We start from the raw sequence: 21,582 nt of genomic DNA, 5'->3' as shown, positions 1-21,582 counted from the left end.
AAAGCTTACCAAAGCTCTAAATAGTCACAATTATTTGAAATTGAGTAATTGTTAACTCTTTGGCGTCATAGAATTTACCCCAATTGTACATAAATTCTGTTCACAGTAGTTTCCGAAGAAAACAAAACGGGGATTATCACACTGCATCCACAAGCTTATGCAATGCTTAAAATGAACCAAACACAGTTACTCCTGAAATTATGAAAAAGTCTACCTACAATATGCCACACTCTTACTTCTTACCTGGAAATACAGATTTCTCTGACCTGCTGAGGTGTTAAAGCAAAGATAAAAAACTTCTCTTGGAATCTATGAATACTGCTCTGTACTAGAAAGAGAGACACAAAAGAGGTTTAACCATGGTGATTAAGGTAATTGATTAAAACACGATCTGCAATTGAGTTTTTCCTGGAACAAGGCACAAGTCACTTAATATAATCAAATTGTTGTTGAACTGCATGTAACTATCAACAGGAAAGCAATGGAACAAAAAATGTCTTCAACTATATTTAGATGGCTTAATATCGCATCACACTTCAGTACTAAAGAAGCTTGGCAAGCAGCATTATAATCCTTTCTCCCAAGGGAGAAAGGTTCAAACACACAACAAAATACAACACTGGATACCTGACAAAGAGTACCACAGAAGATGTTTAAAACTATTTTAAGGTACTACAAGAAGAGAATGTATACCACAAAAAACCCAACAAACACCAACAAAACAAAAAATAACCCACAAAAAACCCATACCAAAACACTTCCATATCAGAATCCTACTTGTCTGTCAGTGATGGGAAGTGGCAATATTTTAATATTAAAGGTTGATAGTATGTACATGTTCCTTTTCTACTTCCTTTTGACTTGAGAAGTTAGAAATCTTGACCTGAAATAAAGGTAGATTGGACTTATCCAACAGTTTAAAGTAACCATCAAGGAGGACATATGCAAAAATAGAACAACTAAACCAGGAAACTTTGGAAGAGCTAGAAAGTCTTGTACACTGTAACATTCATGCTGTCATGGGAGGGCAAGATGGTGACCAGAGGGATAAACCCCTTCCCACTATAGAGGAGGATCATGTTCGTGACCACCTGAGGAACCTGAACATTTATAAGTCTATGGCACCTGATGAGATGCATCCCAGAGTCCTGAGGGAATTGGCAGATGTGGTGGCCAAGCCACTCTACATGATATTTGACAAGTCATGGCAGTCAGGAGAAGTCCCTGGTGACTGGAAGAAGGGTAACATTGTGCCCGTTTTTAAAAAGGGCAGAAAAGACGACCCCGGGAACTACCAACATGTCAGCTTCACCTCTGTGCCTGGGAAGATCATGGAACAGATCCTCCTAGAAGCTCTGCTAAAGCACATGGAGGTGATTAATGGCAGCCAGCACAGCTTCACCAGGGGCAAATCCAATATAACCAAATTAGTGGCTTTCTATGATGGGGTAACCACAGTAGTGGACACAGGTAAACTGACAGATGGGATCTATCTAGACTTCTGTAAAGCCTTTGACACGGCCCCCCACAACATCCTCCTCTCTAAATTGGAGAGATATGGATTTAATGGGTGGACAGTAAGGTGGATAAGAAACTGGTTGGATGGTTCTATTCAGAGATTAGTGGTCAATGGCTCGAAGTCCAGATGGAGATCCATGACTAGTGGTGTCCCTCAGGGGTCCGTACTGGGACCAGTGCTGTTTAATATCTTCATCAATGATACTGACAGCGAGATTGAGTGCACCCTCAGCAAGTTTGCAGACGACACCAAGCTGAGTGGTTCAGTTGCCCCACCGGAAGGATGGGATGTCATCCAGAGGGACCTGGGCAGGCTGGAGAAGTGGGCTTGTGAGAACCTCATGAGGTTCAACAGGGGCAAGTGCAAGGTCCTACACCTGGGTCAGGGCAATCCCTGTTTTCAGTATGAGATGGGGGATGACGTGATTGAGAGCAGCCCTGCAGAGAAGGACTTGGAGGTGCTGGTTGATGAGAAGTTCAGCATGAGCTGGCAATGTGCGCTCACAGCCCAGAAGGCCAACTGTATTCCAGGCTGCATCAAATGTGGCCTGCAGGTTGAGGGAGGTGATTCTGCCCCTCTATTCCTCTCTTGTGAGACCTCATCTGGAGTACTGTGTCCAGTTCTGGAATCCTCAACGTAAGAAGCATATGGAGCTGTTGGAACGGGTCCAGAGGAGGGCTACAAGGATGATCAGAGGGCTGGAGCACCTCCCTTATGAGGACAGGCTGAGTTGGGCTTGTTCAGCCTGGAGAAGAGAAGGCTCCGAGGAGATCTTACAGCAACCTTCCAGTACCTGAAAGGAGCCTACAAGAAAGCTAGTGAGGGACTATTCATAAAAGCCTGTGGTGATAGACAAGGGGGAACGGATATAAGCTGGAGAAGGGCAGATTTAGACTAGGCATTAGGAAGAATTTCTTCACCATGAGAGTGGTGAGACATTGGAACAGGTTGTCAGGAGAGGTTGTGGCTGCCCCATCCCTGGAGGTGTTCAAGGCCAGGTTGGATGGGGCCTTGAGTAACTTGATCTAGTGGAATGTCCCTGCCCATGGCAGGGGGGTTGGAACTAGATGATCTTTAAGGTCCTTTCCAGCCCTAACTATTCTATGATTCTATGATTCAGGGAAGATGATCTCTATGCTCAGAACACACATGAAAAGACACAAACATGAAACAGAATCCAGGTGGAGTAGAGACATGCACCAAGTTACTCAAACAACCCAGAACTACATTGTGCATATATATGCATACACACAGACCGCAGACAGCATTTTATATTTCCAAAATAATACTTCAGCATGTGTTCAAAAGATCAAGGAAATATTTTGTTACCAAATTGAGTGTGGGTTAAAACTAAACCCCACACCTACACCTGCTCTTGTGTTCTCATATAAGCGCAAAAAAATACCTATGCTCATCCCTTTAACAGTCACAGTGAAGTGGACTGTACTTCTAGCTCTCTGACCTATTTTGTTTCCGAATCCTTAATTCTCAAACACAAAAAACTTGATTGTTCCATGTCTAATCACCCAAGCCTACTAACTGGAGCTATAAGCTATCCATATCAATCTAGAAACATTTGCTTCTTTAGGTACTGGAGGACAACCAATCATTAGTATGTGCCTCACTGAAGTACAAGTTGCAACTTAAAAGACTATTATCAGTTAAGAAACAAAAGTGTTTAAGAGGATGTCTGAACTTTCAACGATGTATTCCCAAACAACTAAGTAAGTTTTAGCTTCCTCAAAGCCTCTCTCCTAACAGAGATTTCAGGTTATCTGCAAGACAAAGGTCCACTCTACATTTTAACATACAGTATGACAACAAACAGTAGGCTGAGAAACCTTCACTAAACTGAGTACAACACTGAATATTCGATGCACAAAGTATCTATTTCAGTGCAAGATGTCAGAACCTGCAGAACTGTGAGATAAATGCTAACTAATGAATCAGTGAACTTGTGCTCATTACGTTGTTGCAACTTATTCATTAGTGACCCCGAAGTCCTTTTCCTGTTGCCCCTAACAGATGTATTCCTCGCTTGTACCTGGCAGAGACTTCAGGTCCACATCTTTCAGCCAAAAGTAACTCCAGGGAGGTTTAGACAAGGTATTTGGACACATTTCTTTACTGAGAGGGTGGTCAAACCCTGGAACAGGCTTCCTCGAGGTGGTTGATGCCCCAAGCCTATCAGTGTTTAAGAGGCATTTGGACAATGCCCTTAACTATTACTCTAACTTTTGGTCAGCCCTGAAGTGGTCAGGCAGTTAGATGATCATTGTGAGTACTTTCCAACTGAACTATTTACTCTGTTATATAACATTCGAAAGAAAGATCTTTAGTCATATAATATTTATAGAAGAGAACACTATTTTCTGAAGTGTATGTAAAGCTTGCCTTTGCTTCTTTCTTTGTCTTTGTCTGAAGGCTGGCCATTTGCATTTGTTTTGTGGCGCTAGCAGGGGTGGTGCAGCAGAAGACCTCCTCTAGGACGGAGCTCGGGAGATTGCCTGAAGGCCTCGGGTTCAATGGAGGGGAGGTGCAGGAGTAAGCACTGCTCCCCTCTCCGGGCCAGGCTCAAGGTCCTCGGCTGGCTGCTACAGGGGGAGGTGATGCAGCGGCGGGCGCTGTTGTAGTCCCCCCTCCACCTGCCAGACTGCCCGGGCCGGACCCTCCCGAAGGAGCTTCTGCACAAAACCTCCCCACATGTACTGATGGGGCACGGACTGCCCTTATAAAAGAACTCGCAAGGAGCCGTGGTGGGGCACTCTGGGCCCCACTCCAGCCTGGGCCACTCGGCCTGGAAGAAGCTGCTGCAGTGACCACATGTTCCCGAGGAACTGCTGCTGTTGATCGATGTAGTAATTTCTTTCTTTTACCCTTCACTCTCTCTTCCTCTCTCTCTCCCATTACCTTACTGTTTTCCTGATCGGGTATCTGTGTGTGTGTGTCGGATCAGATCTGAGTGACCTTGGCTGCATTCAGGGATCAGATTGTGATCTGAACAGGTTGGGATCTGTTTCCTGTAACTTCAGGAAGTTGCACCCCTATGTCTCGGCTGTGCACCCGAGTCTTTTGGTCTGTTTATTTTGGTCAAAAGACAGAATAAATTTTGCTTCTGATTTTTGCCCTGAGAGTGACCTTGTTGGCCTCTGGTTCACTACACAGATAAACGACCCCCCCCATCAGGACCAGATGCAAGTTGATATCTCGCGGATCTAGGGTGTGACAGTGTGGCTTGTCACTTTTGTGGAGAGGTGATGAAGAGACAGCAAGGGTAGAAATAAGAACACCTCACTTATGAGGAAAGGCCGAGAGAGTTGAGATTGTTCAGCCTGGAGAAGAGGAGGCTCTGGGGAGACCTTAATGCAGCCTTTCAATGCTTAAAGGGGGCCTACAGGAAAGAGGGGGAGGGGCTCTATCAGGGCCTGTAGCAATAGAACAAAGGGTCGTGGTTTTATACTAAAAGAGGGTACTCAGACTGGATAGAAGGAAGATATTCTTTACACTGAGGTTGGTGAAACACTGGCACAGGCTGCCCAGAGAGGTGGCAGATGCCCCATCCCTGGAAATATTCAAAGTCAGGCTGGACAGGGCTCTGAGCAACCTGATTGAGTTGAAGATGTCCCTGCTTGTTGCAGGGGGGTTGGACTAGATGACCTTTAAACATCCCTTCCAATCCAACTCATTCTGTTATTCTATAAGAAGGGAAGGAACTTTACACTTTTCCCAAGCTGCAAAAAGCAATTTAAAATTTAAGCCTGGACTTTCTACTGTCACAAGCAATACATTTCATGAACTAAGCAAACTGCTGAGATATTAAACACTTACCTAGACTTGTAGATTTTATGAGCACATCAAGCACATCATAAAAAGGTAGGCTTTTCAGTTGAACATCGGGATGAACAGGTGGAATCGGAGGGGATGGCTGCTGCATCTCAAAGTGAGGCTTAGTGTCTTGGAGGAGCACAGAACTGATAGATGAGGAAGGAGACTCAGGTGTGACTGAAGTAGAAGGGAATGGGTGAATGCTAGCAAGAGCAAGGTCAGGGTCAACAGAACTACTGTCCAAATTGAAAACTGCAGGTTTTATAGCAGATAAGCCTGAAAGTCCTTCAATCACCCTTGGGTACCGACGCCTATAGAGTTCTCGGATTTTTATCTGAACTGCTGGGCTGCAGCCACTCTTCAGTAAGTGCAGTGCCCTCATCAGGAGGTCATGTTTCCGCCCACTTTTATTACGTCCAGCAAACCCCAACAACACTTGCAGTTCAGAAACACGAAAACTTGATACCATATTCTAGAAAGAAAAGAGATAAGCACAGGTGATACAACAGTGTACCAAGTAAGCTTTTTTGAGGGGCATGGTGAAGCATCTGAACTTCCATCATTGTAGTTTTACACCTGTCATCTTAGATACTACCCACACCCTTACCAAATCCAAGAGTATAGTTAATTTAAAGCAAAGAAACAAAGCATCCAGGGTGAAGGTTGAGTTTGGTTGTTATTAATTTCAAAAGTTTCTAATTGTTTTCACACTCAAACAACATCTTAATGCAACCCATGCAGTGCAATCTTAAATTCACAGGCAGAGGCATAAGCTCCAACACAATATCTGTCTCATGTAATGAAACAAACAAAAAAATCTGATTAAGCAATATTATCACCTGTCTTCCAATACACTTTAGGAAATAAAGTAAGGAAGTGTTTAAGTTCTGCATAGTTTATTCAGAAACATCCTTTATTTTGTGCAGCATGTTAAATGAATGCATGAACATAGATAGGTATATCAGGTTTCACTCTTGACAGGATGACACAGCAAGGTGGACGGACACTTTGAAAAGCTACATTACATTATACTGGCAAACTGTTTAATCAACATAACTGATTCTTCCAGAACATCACAGGAAACTTCCTGACCTTTTCATATCATGTTCTGGTATTGTGGGACACAAAGATCTTTTCAAAGGAAATAATAATATTTACTTGGTTATCAGAATTAGTTGTGGAAGACTGAGGATTGAACTACAAAGTTCATGAACAGAAAGATTGTCATTAAAAAAAACCAACCACACAATAAATTAAAAAAGCCCACTATGCAAGAGGAAGCGATCTCCCTTAACTACAAATGAGTAACAACATAGGTACATCATCTCACATTTTTGTGAGCAAGGTCTCTTTTCAGAGAGGTATAAAACTGTCCAGAATTCTTCTAAGCAACTTCCTATTTCTGTGGGACCCTCCCACCATAACAAGGAGATTATGTTTTAAAGATGAAAGAACATCTGACTTCAAACTATACTGCTGTACCGTACCAACTCAGGATCCAAGGACTGACAGATGAAGGCCCTAACAGAAGGTATTTTTAAAAACAGTTCAGAAGTGCATTGTTGACTTTTAAAGAGTCACCAAATATACAATATTTAAAGGTTTAGGTGTTTATTTCATAAGGAATACAGCTCAAAATGCAATGTTTTGTGTTTACACCTGTTAAATGGCAAATGTTTAAGCTTGTGTATTGATCAATAGCAATTGTCTAAGCTTGTATATCTTATGGTGGTATGTGCCTTGAGAAATGTTTTTCTAAGGGGGACCCATTGTGCAAGGAAGAGGCATCCCGCAAGATAAGGAAGCAGGGAAGTTGCTGCAGCAGTTTGGGCTGCACCACCAGCCCCCCCCCAGGTCTAAAGTTTATCAATGAGGAAGACTTCGAGCCTTCATCTTTAGACCCCAGGAGGGGTCCTCATGACCACTCAAAAGACCAACTGCACATGCGAGGTGTGGAGATATGTTAATGATTTCTTGAAAAAGACATTTTCAGGAGATGAAATGAATATGCATAGATCTGTAACATAAAAGACAGGCAATTTTCTTGCTCGTGGTGCTTGTTTTTGGAGGAGCAATCCCACACACACCCAGTGCTGCAAATAAAGGGAATACCTGCTTAATAACGACTATCCAGTTGTTATTGAGGTATTATCTTGGAATCCTTGCCCAGGCACACCTAGCCTCCCACTTTGGTGAGTGTAGAGCCAGGTTGTGATTTGTTAACTGAAAACAATAAAGATATTATTGCCCTGGTAGGCAGGAGACTGTGGGATACAGAAGAGAGGAAACCGCGGGACCCTGGTTGTTGCCAAGAGCTGTAAATAATTGGGCTAAAACCAACCCAAGGGGATTAAGCGCTTTACAAATTTGGCAAACAGACATTACACACATACCCGAGTTTGGAAGGTTGAGATATATGTACACATTTCTGTTGACACATATTCGAATGCAATATGGGCAACACCTCATACAGGGGAATCTTCAAAAGAAATAGTGAAACATTTTGTCAATGCATTTGCAGCCCTAGGAATTCCCGCACAGGTAAAACTAGAAAATGGACCAGGATACATAAGTGACTGACTTCAGAAATTTTTTCAAACTTGGGGAATAACATGTCACAGGCATACCTCATTCTCCACAAGGCGAGAGTAGATCGAGCTCATCAGATGCTGAAAAATATGCTACTAAAACAAAAAGGGGGAATGAATGGTGATATACCGCAGAACAGATTAGGGAAAGCACTGTATGTATTGAATTATTTAAATGTGCAAGAAGATCAGGGAGTGTTTTTTGTGTGCGGTGATCAAGCTTGGACAAGTTTACCATCAAGCATTATGGGAGGTCCATGTGCCTTAGTGCGGTTAGCAATGCTTACACCTAATAAGTCAATGATATTGAACCACTCTGTTTTGAGCCATCAGAGAAAAAGACGATCCTTACATGCATTTGCCAGCAACTGTGATGACAATGTACAACTGTGGAACCACGGAGAAACACTCGTGGCAAGTCTGTTACTTCTGCATGTAACAGCAGCAAAGGTGATGACCCAACTGAACAAAATGGCATCTTGGCTGGCTAAGCAAACAAATACAACCTCAGAGATTCTAATGCAACTGGCAAATGACGTAGACTCCGCAAGACATGCAACCCTGCAAAACTGACCAGCGATCGACTTCTTGCTGTTAGCGCATGGACATGGATGTGAGGACTTTGATGGGATGTGGTGTATCAACTTGAGCAGTCACTCATACACCATCCACAAAGCTAGCTCAACACTGATGGAAAGAACAAAAAAGCTGCAACAAGATGATGGTTTTTTTGGATTGAGTGGGTGGTTGGCTTAAATCAATGATTAAATTAGGATTATAATGTTAGTAATTTTTTTTAATAGTGTTAACAATAGCACCATGTTTAACTCAATATTTGCAACACATGATTGATAAGGCTGTTCAACGAATGTTTGTAATACAACAAAAAGGGGGAAATGTAGGGACAGAAAATTCCACTGGCGCGTACATGTGAGATGATACGGCCAATATCCTCGTGCTTGTTGGTGCCCCGAGCATGTAGGATAATACGGTCCATATCCTCACGCTCATTAGCAAAAACCGTGAGATAGCTAAGGAGGAGGAGAGAACACAGAGTTGAGATAACTGCAAAGGAACTGTTGGGAGTTTTTTGGTTGCTAGATAAGAGAAATATTTGTAGCTAGTAGAGTTATGCTGAATTGCTGCAGCTGTGGGATCTTTTGAAGTGGAAATTCACTGGGGTAGCTGCCAAAGAGGCAGATAAGGGTATATAAAGCCTTGCTTGTGCATAATAAAGTGATTTCATCTCGACACCCCTAAATGAAGTCTGTGCCTTTAGTCACCACACTCAAGAAGAGACCAGATGTCACTTTAAATTCATCCCAGCAACTTTGCTCAAAAGCAAAATTATATGAAAAAAGAGGAGATGGAGGCAGAATTCCATATGGTTTGTAAGTTGCTGGAGGAGGCTAGTTTCTGCCTGTCCTTCCCTTGCTGTTTCCTTAGTCTCACAGTTAAACAGGATGAAGAAAACAGTGTTTCAGTATTCATAAAAAATAACTTGAAGTACTATAAAGCTTTAAAAGTCATGCCACATAAAAGAGAAATTGTGTTTGTTAATTGTAAAAGATAACACTGATATTCAAGAATTTACTGAGAACTTCCATAGACAGTTACATAAGCCTGATCGCAAAGTCAGCTCCTTTATTTCAGATACAGGCAGTAAGCATGATTCGGGATTCCATAATCGGAATGCAAATGAATAAAGTACACAGCATGCATTGCAAAATACTGTCTATTACCCCATCTGCTGCCTTCTGTGCATTCCTGCAAGTTAATCAAAGTGAAACATGCAGTCAATCATGCCTTGAAATAGCTAACATTTTATGCAAAAATTCCATAAACTGGCATTTTGTTACAAGAAGGTTTTAATTTTATTAGAAGACGCAGTCTGACTTCAATACCATAGTCAGCAAGATTTAAAATTGACACCTCCATTAAAAATACTTAGAAGTACAAAAAATAGCTTTGTCCATCAACACAAAAATCTTACATATGCTTTTGAAAGAAGTCTTGAAAAAGTGAGTTTTACTGGTAGTGATTAAACAATGGCATTTGCAACATTTCCCCCCTAAATCTGATTCTACATTCCCATTAAGGCAACAGCCACCACATGCATGAAGACACAGCTAGCCTGATCTACACGTTTTAGCTTATTACTCCATTTACAGATATGTCTAAGTGGACACTCATAAACAACAAGGTTTTACGTAGGCACAAGAAATGCTTAGGAGCATTTATAATCATGGTACAAGATAGATATTACTTCCAACAAACCCTAAAAAATTATTTTCTTTTAGGGTTCCAGCAGTATTGCAGAAGACTGCAGCCTAGCTATTAACGTGCTTTCCACATTGCTGAATTAAGATGAGACATTCAAGTTGTGTCATGTAAATGTCATCGATTTTCTCTTAAGAGAAGTTCTTTCCAGCTGCACAGCCCAATAAAAAGCTTTTTCAACACAAAGATCAAATCCATTTTATTTCTGATGTTTCTCCATGAACACAGAGAGTACATTGATTGAACTTTAAGGGAGGAAATCAGACTAGATAATTCAAGTACTTAAACATTCCATAAACATTTGTTTCCTCCCAAAATTCATACTTGAAGATCATAAGATGTTTCAGTTTTTTGTTTCTTATTGTTACACTACAGCAACCATGATTCATGAACAGAAATACTGTTGTACAGGTATGTGGTATAATAGATTTATTAGGCCCTGTGAATGGCAAAATAAGCTTGATTTTTGCAAAAGAGAACAGTTGGCAAACAGAGCAGCTGGCAAGAGACAATGCATCTGGTAAAACAGATAGACTGGGTGGTGGCTTGACATTCATATCAACTAAGTGACACCTGGGGTGAGTCAAAGGCCTCACAGCCTGGTGTTGCTTCAGATGAAACATAACAGACACCCCCAAAAGCCTGTACTAAGCTCCCCGACTCAAAGGCATTGGGAATGGCCAAGTCCTGGCTTCTGAAAACACAAGGGGCCTTGCCAAGGGCCACTCAACACATACTAATTGACTTAGCCCTGTCCTGCCAAGAGGTGCCAAAAGGTTTTCAAAAGGTATAAAACTGATACCTAAAACCCCTTTTCTGGAGGGAAGAAAAAATGACCACCTTATGTGACAGATGGGACAGGTTGACAGACTTGGACCTCTCTTCCTGCACCAAGAAGAAACGTCTCGGTAAGAATTGTGCCTCTGACTGTCGGATGTTTCCCTGGGAAAATAACTACTAATTTGAGTTTTTACTGTTACTTGCTTTATAGCTAATTGCTAAACAGTTATAAGCTAAACAGTTATAATGCTAAAATGCAGCAGTGAATTTATCACTGTAATCCTCTATTTGTTTTTAGTCTGTCACTTGAACAAGAGCAACTTTTGTCTTGGGATAGTTGAAGACGTCTGTGCTGACCCTAAATACTAACATAAACGTATTCTGGAAACTCATGTATCTATATATAAAAAACTGCAAGTCTTGGGAAAGAATGAAGATGTCAGTAGTTAAGTCTGTATAAGTAGTACAACACAGTAAGAGCAGCTCTGAAAAACACAACAGTTGGTGCAAATAGCACAATCATCAGGTCCTCAGTATCATAGGGATTTTTCTTTGGACTAACTCTAGCCTGGCTCCTAAATTAGGCATTAGTCTTCAAAGTTGCATGCATTTAATATAACAAATATAAAATCAAGTCAAATGTTCATTCCACATAAGACACTCAAAATAAAGCTCAACCCATTTAATTGCAGTCTCATTTTTTAAGTACGACCATCATCACTGTATCTCAGCACAATCATTAATTGTTAATTATCTAGATACAACAAACTTAAGGTACCAAAAGTTGGGATGAAAAATTTACTGCATCTAGGAAGAGGAGAATTACATACAGATACAAAACAACAGTATATTATCATTGGTTAACAGTATTTTATCAGAGGTAATCTTATTTAATAAACTTGATGTTAATTGTAACTTAAAGATCACTACATCACCAACAGAAACTTTTCAATGTCTATTCTGTCCATCATTTTAAGTTTACCTCAGATCAACAAGCAGAATTTTATTTTTACATCAAATCCCCAAACTGGCCAGCATATAGAATACAATGTTATGAACACAGCCAAACTAAAACAGTACAATGCAGTGTTTGGCAATGAGCTTGAAGAGGGTATGTGAAAATAGCTCTGTTTTCTTCTTGGCTAAGAATTTTGCATTAAACGCCGCTTTACCTGGTAAACAAGCAAATGCTGTCCATTCAGACTGGAAAAAAAAAAGCAAGAGGAATGGAAAGACACTGAGTCTAGTATGAACAAGACATCCAACACATGCAAGAATGAGCCTTATTTTTTTGTATTTGAATATGGTATTCAAACCATATTGCTCTTCACATTTGAATCACATTACTTCAGTACTGGATGTACAAGAATAAAAATTAAAAGTGGGGCTTTCAGCATTTATAAACTCTGATTTTCCAGCAAATTGTGTCATTTCACCCTCCACATAGGGCATATGAGCACACTTCCATCTCTTCTCACTAAAATGAGATTTTTTTTCTCAATGGCCACGAAACTGATCACTAGCATCACATAAATTAGTTTTGGCACAGGCATATTCATTTGCCTATAAAGAGCTTTTGTTTTCCATAAAGGTGAAGCTAACACATTACTTCAAAACCCAATTAAATACAAACTACAAGACTGAAGCTGTTATCTTCTAAACTAGGGATCTGCAATGTTTCAAGGATAGTGTGCACTCTGTATGATTTGTTTCCAAATTAGAGTCAGGACACTAGCAGAAACTTTGGGAACCCAAGAGATATATTATTACTTGGAGAGAGAGAGCATAAATGATCCCCTTATCTGCAGTATTTTGCTGGGATGCAAACCATAGCTTCAAACAAATCTTTGAGAGTTCAGAATTTGTTGGGAGCTGGAATTGTTCTCACACAGATGACTCAGAAGGAGTCCACTCCCGGGCCAATTCTGTTAAAAAATGTGTTCACATAACATCTCTGGCTTCTACACCAGATTGCTGACTTCTGTTCCACATTCATCTGTGCTTGTATAATCCCTTTGACATGCATAAGGCTGCGCACGAGTGAGGATTATGGATAAAGGCACAAGCTATGTTTAAAAACACATCTGTGAACAGCAGGTCTAGAAATTCTATCTCAAAACACAAGAAGGATAGTTGTACTCACCACATGTCAGCAACTCCCTAATATTCCAGAAATCAGTAACCTGCAGAATTCAATAAACACTACTAACTAAGAGTTAATCTGAAGGTCTGTAAGGATAAGTCTTATACTGGACATTTTTGCCAATACCTTGAAAAGCTACTTCCAAATCCTCTAAGAAAACCAAAGATTTCCAAAAGGCATGATGTAACAGCAAGTTCCTTTGAATCTCTTTGTTTTCTTTCACTACAGCCTCTCAGTTATAACCCTTTGGGCATAGCTCCCCAGAACTTTTACTCTGAAGATCCAGAGGATGGCAGGGATGGTACTAACAAATATTAAAGTGATCCTTTGCCCTGAGAATAGAAAAATGCTGTCCCTGCATGTTTCCCTCAAAAACAAGATTTAAGAGAAAACTCTGACCTCCTGCCTTTAGGCACTCCTTAACGATTTATTAAAATAAATTCAACTCTCCAAAATGCCCTAGTGGCTTTTTATAAGGCAGGTAGAGATCACACACTACAGGAAATTGCAATCAACAAGAAAGCAGCAAACAATACTGCCATAAAAACATAGAATGGTTTGAGTTGGAATGGACCTGAAAGATTATCTAATGCCAACCCCCCTGCCGTGGGCATGGACACCTCCCACCAGACCAGGCTACCCAAGGCCTCATCCAACCTGGCCTTGAACACTTCCAGGGATGGGGCAGCCACAACTTCCCTGGGCAACCTGTGCCAGTGCCTCACCACCCTCATCATGAGGAATTTCCTAATTCCCCAGTCTAAGTATTACCCTCTCCAATTTATGGCCATTCCCCCTAGTCCTGTCACTACATGCCTTTGCAGGCTTTAAACTATAAAGTAGCAGCTTAAGGTCACTCCTAAGGGTCAATTCATGAAATCTACTAGGGGTGGGGGAGTATCTCTCTTTTGGCCAAAAGAAGGAAGAACTGGTTGTCTGAAAAAAAAACCCAAAACTTGAACCTGCAAACCAAGTGCCTTATATTCAAGCAGACACATTCAAACCTAGCCTCTTTTTTTTTTTTTAAGAAAACAAAAAAGGCAGTAAAGGCCTTGAAGACACAATGCAGTCTACTATATTCTCTTCCAAAAAAAATAACTAGAGCTTTCCCAAAACGGACAATTACCAGCTGGATGTTTTAAAGAAGCTCCACACTAACAGATACATTTCACAGGCACTCCAGTGATGACATTTCTTCAGACTAGTATTTTTTTAACTACTGATATTTTGGTTTTTTGACAGATGAAAGAGCAGTCCAGTAGATGGCCTGAAACTCTGTTCCCTCCCCACTCTCACTTCCTGTGTTACTTTTGGCAAGCAACTCAGGTACATATGGAAGAGGGGACAGGCCTCTTGGGTGGACTACAGGAGGGAAGTGAGACTGTGTAGAGAAAAAATCAGAAGGGCTAAGGCTCAACTAGAAATCAGATTGGCAAAGTCTGTGAAAGATAACAAAAAATCTTTCTATAAATATATAAATAATAAAAGGAGGACTAGGGAGACCATACAGTCCCTATTGGATGCAGAAGGAACAACAGTGACAGGGGATGAGGAAAAGGCTGAGGCACTTAATGCCTTCTTTGCCTCAGTCTTTAGTTGTAAGGAGGGTCGTTCCGTCTGTGTACAAACCCAGGAGCTAGAGGAGCAAAATGAGGCTCCCGTGATCCAAGAGGAGGTGGTCAGAGCCTTGCTAGCCCAGCTAGACACCCATAAGTCTATGGGGCCGGATGGGATTCATCCAAGGGTACTGAAGGAGCTGGCGGATGTGCTGGCCAAACCCCTTTCCATCATCTTCCAACAGTCCTGGAAGACTGGGGAAGTCCCACTGGACTGGAGGCTGGCTGATGTTGTGCCCATCTACAAGAAGGGTCGCAGGGAGGACCCAGGGAACTACAGGCCTGTCAGTCTGACCTCGGTGCCAGGGAAAGTCACGGAGCAGGTGATCTTGAGTGCTACCATAAAGCACATGCAAGAGAAGTGGGTGATCAGGCCCAGTCAACATGGGTCCACAAAAGGCAGGTCTTGCCAGACTAACCTGATCGCCTTCTATGACAAAGTGACCCACCTACTGGATGAGGGAAAGACTGTGGATGTGGTCTTCCTGGACTTCAGTAAAGCCTTTGACACAGTTTCTCCCAGCATTCTGCTTGAGAAACTGTCAGCCTCTGGCCTGGACAGGCGCACACTCTCCTGGGTGGAAAACTGGTTGGCTGGCCGGGCCCAGAGAGTGGTGGGAAATGGTGTTAAATCCAGCTGGAGGCCAGTGACAAGTGGGGTTCCCCAGGGCTCAGTGCTGGGTCCAGCCCTGTTCAATGTCTTCATCAATGACCTGGATGAAGGCATCGTGTGCACCCTTAGCAAGTTTGCGGACGACACTAAGCTGGGTGGAAGTGTCGATCTGCTGGAGGGTAGGGAGGCTCTGCAAAGGGATCTGAACAGGCTGGACCGCTGGGCTGAGACCAATGGCATGAGGTTTAACAAGACCAAATGCCGGGTCCTGCACTTGGGGCACAACAACTCCGTGCAGTGCTACAGACTAGGAGAAGTCTGTCTAGAAAGCTGCCTGGAGGAGAGGGACCTGGGGGTGTTGGTTGACAGCCAAATGAACATGAGCCAGCAGTGTGCCCAGGTGGCCAAGAAGGCCAATGGCATCTTGGCTTGTATCAGAAACGGTGTGACCAGCAGGTCCAGGGAGGTTATTCTCCCTCTGTACTCAGCACTGGTGAGACCGCTCCTCGAATCCTGTGTTCAGTTCTGGGCCCCTCACCACAAGAAGGATGTTGAGGCTCTGGAGCGAGTCCAGAGAAGAGCAAGAAAGCTGGTGAGGGGGCTGGAGAACAGACCTTATGAGGAGCGGCTGAGAGAGCTGGGGTTGTTTAGCCTGGAGAAGAGGAGGCTGAGGGGAGACCTCATTGCTCTCTACAACTACCTGAAAGGACGTTGTAGAGAGGAGGGTGCTGACCTCTTCTCCCAAGTGACAGGGGACAGGACAAGAGGGAATGGCCTCAAGCTCCGCAAGGGGAGGTTCAGGCTGGACCTTAGGAAAAAATTCTTCACAGAAAGGGTCATTGGGCACTGGAACAGGCTGCCCAGGGAGGTGGTTGAGTCACCTTCCCTGGAGGGGTTTAAGGCACGGGTGGACGAGGTGCTAAGGGGCATGGTTTAGTGTTTGATAGGAATGGTTGGACTCGATGATCCGGTGGGTCTCTTCCAACCTGGTTATTCTATGATTCTATATATAATTTCTAAGGTATTTAGGTACCAAAGCATCAATAGACTCAGTGGAAACTATGCATATCTAAATAAGTGATTATAGTGCTTTGGAAAATGTAGACCATAGCTGCAGCTCAAGCCTGGAGGAGAAGAGCTACACAAAGAAGAGCTCTCTGCCACAAAGCTTACACTGGGGGTTTACACGCTTTGAGAGACTTTGAAAAAAAGGGCTGAAAATGAGTCAGGGCACTAAACAAGAAAACATGCATGCACAAACAAGCTTATAGAAAATAACAGTTTAACAACTTAGGTTTAAGAAGAGTTGTCTTATTTCTTCCCCCAAGATTGAACACTGTTGTCCTCAAATAAAGAATCTCCCTTCTTTCCATGAGATATTCATAACTGAACTCCTCAGCTACACTACAGCCACTTCTACCTAAGGAGCATTAGTGCTGGAAGAAGTGTAGGAAAATCCCTAGCCATCTCAGCCTATTTACTGTCGTTGGTCAGACTACAGTCAGTTCAGGCATCAGACCTTTCTCTACACTAAAGTATGACTCATCGTAGTTACTCTTTGACTGGCTTTTATTCCTTCTGTAGGAAAGTCCAGGTCGGGGAGAGGTCAGTGTGCATGCAGTATTGCCCTCGGCAGAACTTCTGCAGGACAACACTCCTTCAGAACAAAGATACTCACCGACTGTTGAAAAAAAACAAAGAAAAACAGGCATGATGTAGTCAGCTTTGCGTACACATCTCAAAATATGAAAGGCTACCCACACACACCAAAAATACTGTTACAATAAGTCCACGACTGCAATATAAAAGGCATTCAACTGAATATTAAACAGGTCTGAAAATAAATACTGAAATTCACACATCACAGGCAGTTTCTGTGGTTTTCAAAAATTCAATAATTATCAGTATTTTCATAGAATACTTAGGGTTGGAAGGGACCTTAAAGTTCATCTAGTTCCAACCCCCTGCCATGGGCAGGGACATCCCACTAGATCAGGTTACTCAAGACCCCATCCAACCTGGCCTTGAACACCTCCAGAGATGGGGCAGCCACAACCTCCCCTGGCAACCTGTTCCCGTGTCTCACCACTCTCATGGTGAAGAAATTCTTCCTAATGTCTAGTCTAAATCTGCCCTTCTCCAGCTTATATCCATTCCCTCCCCCTTATCTACCACCACAGGCTTTTATGAATAGTCCCTCACCAGCTTTCTTGTAGGCTCCTTTCAGGTACTGGAAGGTCACTATAAGATCTCCTCGGAGCCTTCTCTTCTCCAGGCTGAACAAGCCCAACTCTCTCAGCCTGTCCTTGTATGGGAGGTGCTCCAGCCCTCTGATCATCCTTGTAGCCCTCCTCTGGACCCGTTCCAACAGCTCCATATCCTTCTTACGTTGAGGATTCCAGAACTGGACACAGTACACCAGATGAGGTCTCACAAGAGAGGAATAGAGGGGCAGAATCACCTCCCTCAACCTGCCGACAGTTATTCAGCATTCTCCCATCAGCTCTCAGTACAGGCACCGCGGCGCTGGGCCCTCCAAGAGCGCAGAGACCCGGCGGCGCCATGCGAGCTCCGGCACCGGGCCGCGGCCTGGCTCTCCACCCGGTCGGGCCGCACACAACAGCCGAAGCGGCTTTGAAGATGTCGGGAGAACCACATGGCCAGCACGACCCGCACGGCGACGATGGAAGGCAGGTTTCCCCCAGCCCCCTCCGGAGAACTGACAGAGCGAGTTCTCCTCAGGCAGAACCAGTAGCGCCGCCGGCTCCTGCCGCCCCCCGAATGCGTCCCAGGTCAACCCCGCTCCCTCCCCGGGGAAGGCGCAGGCGGCCCCAGTGTTTTCCGGGCGGCCGTTACAGGTTGCCGCTTCAACGAGGAGCGCGGACGGCTCACCACCGCCCCTCCCCCCCCCCGACAATCACCGAGGGGTGCGGCGGGGGTCCCCATGAAGAAGGCCTACGGCAATGGGGTGGGTGAAGACGCCCCCCCCCCCCGCAGGAACGACCGAGTGAGATCTTAACCCACGCCTCCCCTACCGCCACCTCTCTTCCGCCTCACCCGTAGCTCCTCGAAGTCCGCCATTTTCTACCCGCTGCTGTTGCTGCCACCATTGTGCACCCTCTGCGCGCCTCCGCCACGTGACGGAGGAGGTTGGGTGGAGGACTGGCGGGGCGGCCCAGTTACAGGCAGTGATAGGACTCGGGGAGAAGGGGGGAGGGTGAGACTGAGATGACCGAGTTGAAGGTAGATTTTGTGCGTGTGCTGTGTTTAAAGGAATGCAGGTCGTACATATCTTCCTGGCATCCATTGTGGTCCATGATCTGTAGAGACACAAGCATACCCTCATCACCATGTTAGTAATGGCCATGGACCTTCCCATCATCTCTTTACTACGTTACATATCATTACTTTAGCTTTACTCATGTTATCATATGATTCTGCGATAAAATGTTGCTCTATCGGGGGAATGTCCTCTTAGCAACGATTTAAAAAATTTAAAACATAGGTAGCTTTTGATAGGCTCTCTTGAGGAGAGTATCCCAGGCTCCCCCTTTTTTTTTTAACAACATATTTTTTAATCTACCATGAGCTCGTTCAACTATGGCTTGCCCTGTTGGTGAGTGAGGAATGCCCGTGACATGTGTGATTCCCCATTGCTGAAAAAAGGATTTTGTTACATTGGAAACATATCTTGGGCCATTGTCTATTTTTACTGGTTTTGGCACCCCCAAAATAGCAATCACATATTAAATGGGGTTTTTTTACATCTCTTACCCATTCTCCTGTGTGTGCACAAGCAACAATGCAGGTAGAAAAGGTGTCAATTGACACATGTACGTATTTTAGACGTCCAAACTCAGGGATGTGTGTTACATCAGTTTATCATATTTCAAGTGGACCTAATCCATGAGAGTTTTCACCATCAAAAGTAACAATTTCCCAAGGGCTGTACTACCTTGCTGATAGAAACCATGTGACATACACGCTTGTTGTAATGTATCTGGAATGATTACAGGGGCTGCCAGAGCATCAGCTCGGCGATTGCCTTCAGCCAAATAGCCTGGTAAATTTGTATGAGTATGTACATGCATTATAAAGTAAGGTTCGTGTCGATTGTCTAACAGATATTTCAATTCCTTTCAAAAAGCATATAGCTGCCCACTGTCTACATACTTTAAATAGGCATTCTCCAAGCATGAAACAATGCCAACAACAGAGGCTGAATCGGTAACAATGTTTATGGGTTGTGAAAACAGCTTAAAGCATCTAACAACTGCAGCCAATTCCACAATTTAAGGTGATCCTGACACTTGATAAATGTCTGATTTCCACATGCCTTGTTTGGTCCTCCAAACAATCACTGATTTCCCCGATTTCCCTGATCCATCTGTAAAAAGTGTCAACGCCTCCTTAAGAGGGATATGACTTGATTTCATGGTAGGAATTAGGCTCATGCACTCAAACAGACTCAAAAGGGTGCTCGGAGGATAATGAATGCTGATTTGTCCTTTAAAGTCTGCTAATGCAGTTTGTATAGATAAAGAATGTTGCAAAAGCCAGTCTACTTGTTGTTGAGCCATTGGAACATAGATGGTAAAGGGATCCATCCCATCCAATTCCAATAGACAATTGCAACCCTTTTGAATTAGCATAGCTAACATTTCATGCTGAGTTGTTATTGTTTTAGAAAACCGATGTGGTGAAAACATCCATTCTAAAGGTCTAAATTTGTCACACACACCTTCTACCCATTGGGCTAAAACTCCAAACAGTTGGAATTTGACTGAAATAATATATAATTCAATTGGGGTATTTAAACATTTGCGGAATGATTGTTTCTGACTAAGCTTTTTAGCGACCTTGTCCAATGCAACCAATGAATCTTTGTCTAATTGCCTGGGAGAGGTTAAACCTGAATCTTCTTTTAACAACATAAACAAAGGATGTAATTCTTCTGCATGATGCCTAAGAAGGGGCATACCCAGTTTATGGCTCCTAACAATTTTTGCCCATCGTTCAATGTCTTTACAGAATATAAAAGTTTAACTTGCTGTGGTTGAATGGTTTGTTCTTGAATTTTCCACCCCAAACGTTTCCATGGAGGGATTTTTTGGATTTTTTTTTCTGGTGGGACACAAAGACCTTCTTGGGTAACAGCTACTGTTACAGCTGCTACAGCCTTAGCCGTCTGTTCTGGTGTTGAGGATGCAACTAAAATATCATCCATATAATGATAAATCAGGGCTTGAGGATATAATTTGCAAACTGGTGACAAAGCTTTTGCTACAAACCACTGGCAGATTGTTGGACTGTTATACATGCCTTGCGGTAATACAGTCCAGTGACACCGTTGGCTTGGTTCTGCCCTATTAATAGAAGGAAAAGAGAAAGCAAAATGGATTGCATCCTTTGGATGTAATGGAAAGCTAAAAATCCCAATCTTTCAAACCTATAATGGTTAAATCCCAGTTTTGAGGTAACATTGTCAGTGAGGGCATTCCTGGTTGCAATGCTCCCATAGGCTCAATAATCGCATTTATTTTTGGCAACTCTTGTAATAAATGCCATTTTCCGCTTTTCTTCCATATTACAAACACAGGCATGTTCCACGGGCTGGTAGTTGGTACAATGTGTCTGATTCAAAGGATGGAGTTTCCAAACCCGCTTGCTTTAGAATCATAGAATAACCAGAATGGAAGAGACCCACTGGATCATCGAGTCCAACCATTCCTATCAAACACTAAACCATGCCCCTTAGCACCTCGTCCACCCATGCCTTAAACACCTCCAGGGAAGGTGACTCAACCACCTCCCTGGGCAGCCTGTTCCAGTGCCCAATGACCCTTTCTGTGAAATTTTTTTTTTTTAATCAATACTTTGATTAGTTGATGATCTCTCACTTTAAATTTTATTTCCCTTGATCCAAATATTATTTCTGCCTCTGACTGCTTTAATAAATCTACTCCCATTGATGGTCTATGGGCTCCTAGCAAACAAACTCATGTGTACCCACTTGTTTTCCCAATTCATATTTATCAGACTACATAAAAGTGTTTTTTCTTCAGATTGGCCAGTAGCTCCTATTACAATCACAAAATTTTATTTTTATCTGCGGGAATCAGTTGCTGGTTTACACAGTGGCTCCCATGTCTATCAAAAATATAACCTCTTCACCCCTATTTCCTAGCTTTATTTTGACCAGTGGATCCTCTAGGGTA

At 43.0% G+C, this 21,582-nt stretch overlaps 1 protein-coding gene across 5 annotated transcripts in view; it reads right to left on the bottom strand.

Annotated features, from left to right (window-relative positions):
- Nucleotides 1-18,493, bottom strand: part of LOC138733826 (E3 SUMO-protein ligase PIAS2-like) — a 41,169-nt gene extending 22,676 nt beyond the window's left edge. For all 5 annotated transcript variants that reach the window (XR_011339471.1, XM_069881313.1, XM_069881314.1 and 2 more), the window contains exons 1-3: nt 18,422-18,493; nt 5,348-5,816; nt 244-328 (exon numbers count right to left, since the gene is read on the bottom strand). Coding sequence is in view for 4 of the 5 variants with exons in the window: in XM_069881313.1 (XP_069737414.1) it covers nt 244-328; nt 5,348-5,816; nt 18,422-18,445 (578 nt within the window). In the remaining variant the exon portion in view is untranslated. The remainder of the gene's footprint in view (nt 1-243; nt 329-5,347; nt 5,817-18,421) is intronic.
- Between the last annotated feature and the right edge of the window lie 3,089 nt (nt 18,494-21,582).

Source organism: Phaenicophaeus curvirostris, assembly GCF_032191515.1.
Source record: "Phaenicophaeus curvirostris isolate KB17595 chromosome W unlocalized genomic scaffold, BPBGC_Pcur_1.0 scaffold_35, whole genome shotgun sequence".
NCBI lineage: Eukaryota > Metazoa > Chordata > Aves > Cuculiformes > Cuculidae > Phaenicophaeus > Phaenicophaeus curvirostris.
Note: the sequence above shows the minus strand (reverse complement) of the source record. Positions and strands in the feature narration are given on the sequence as shown.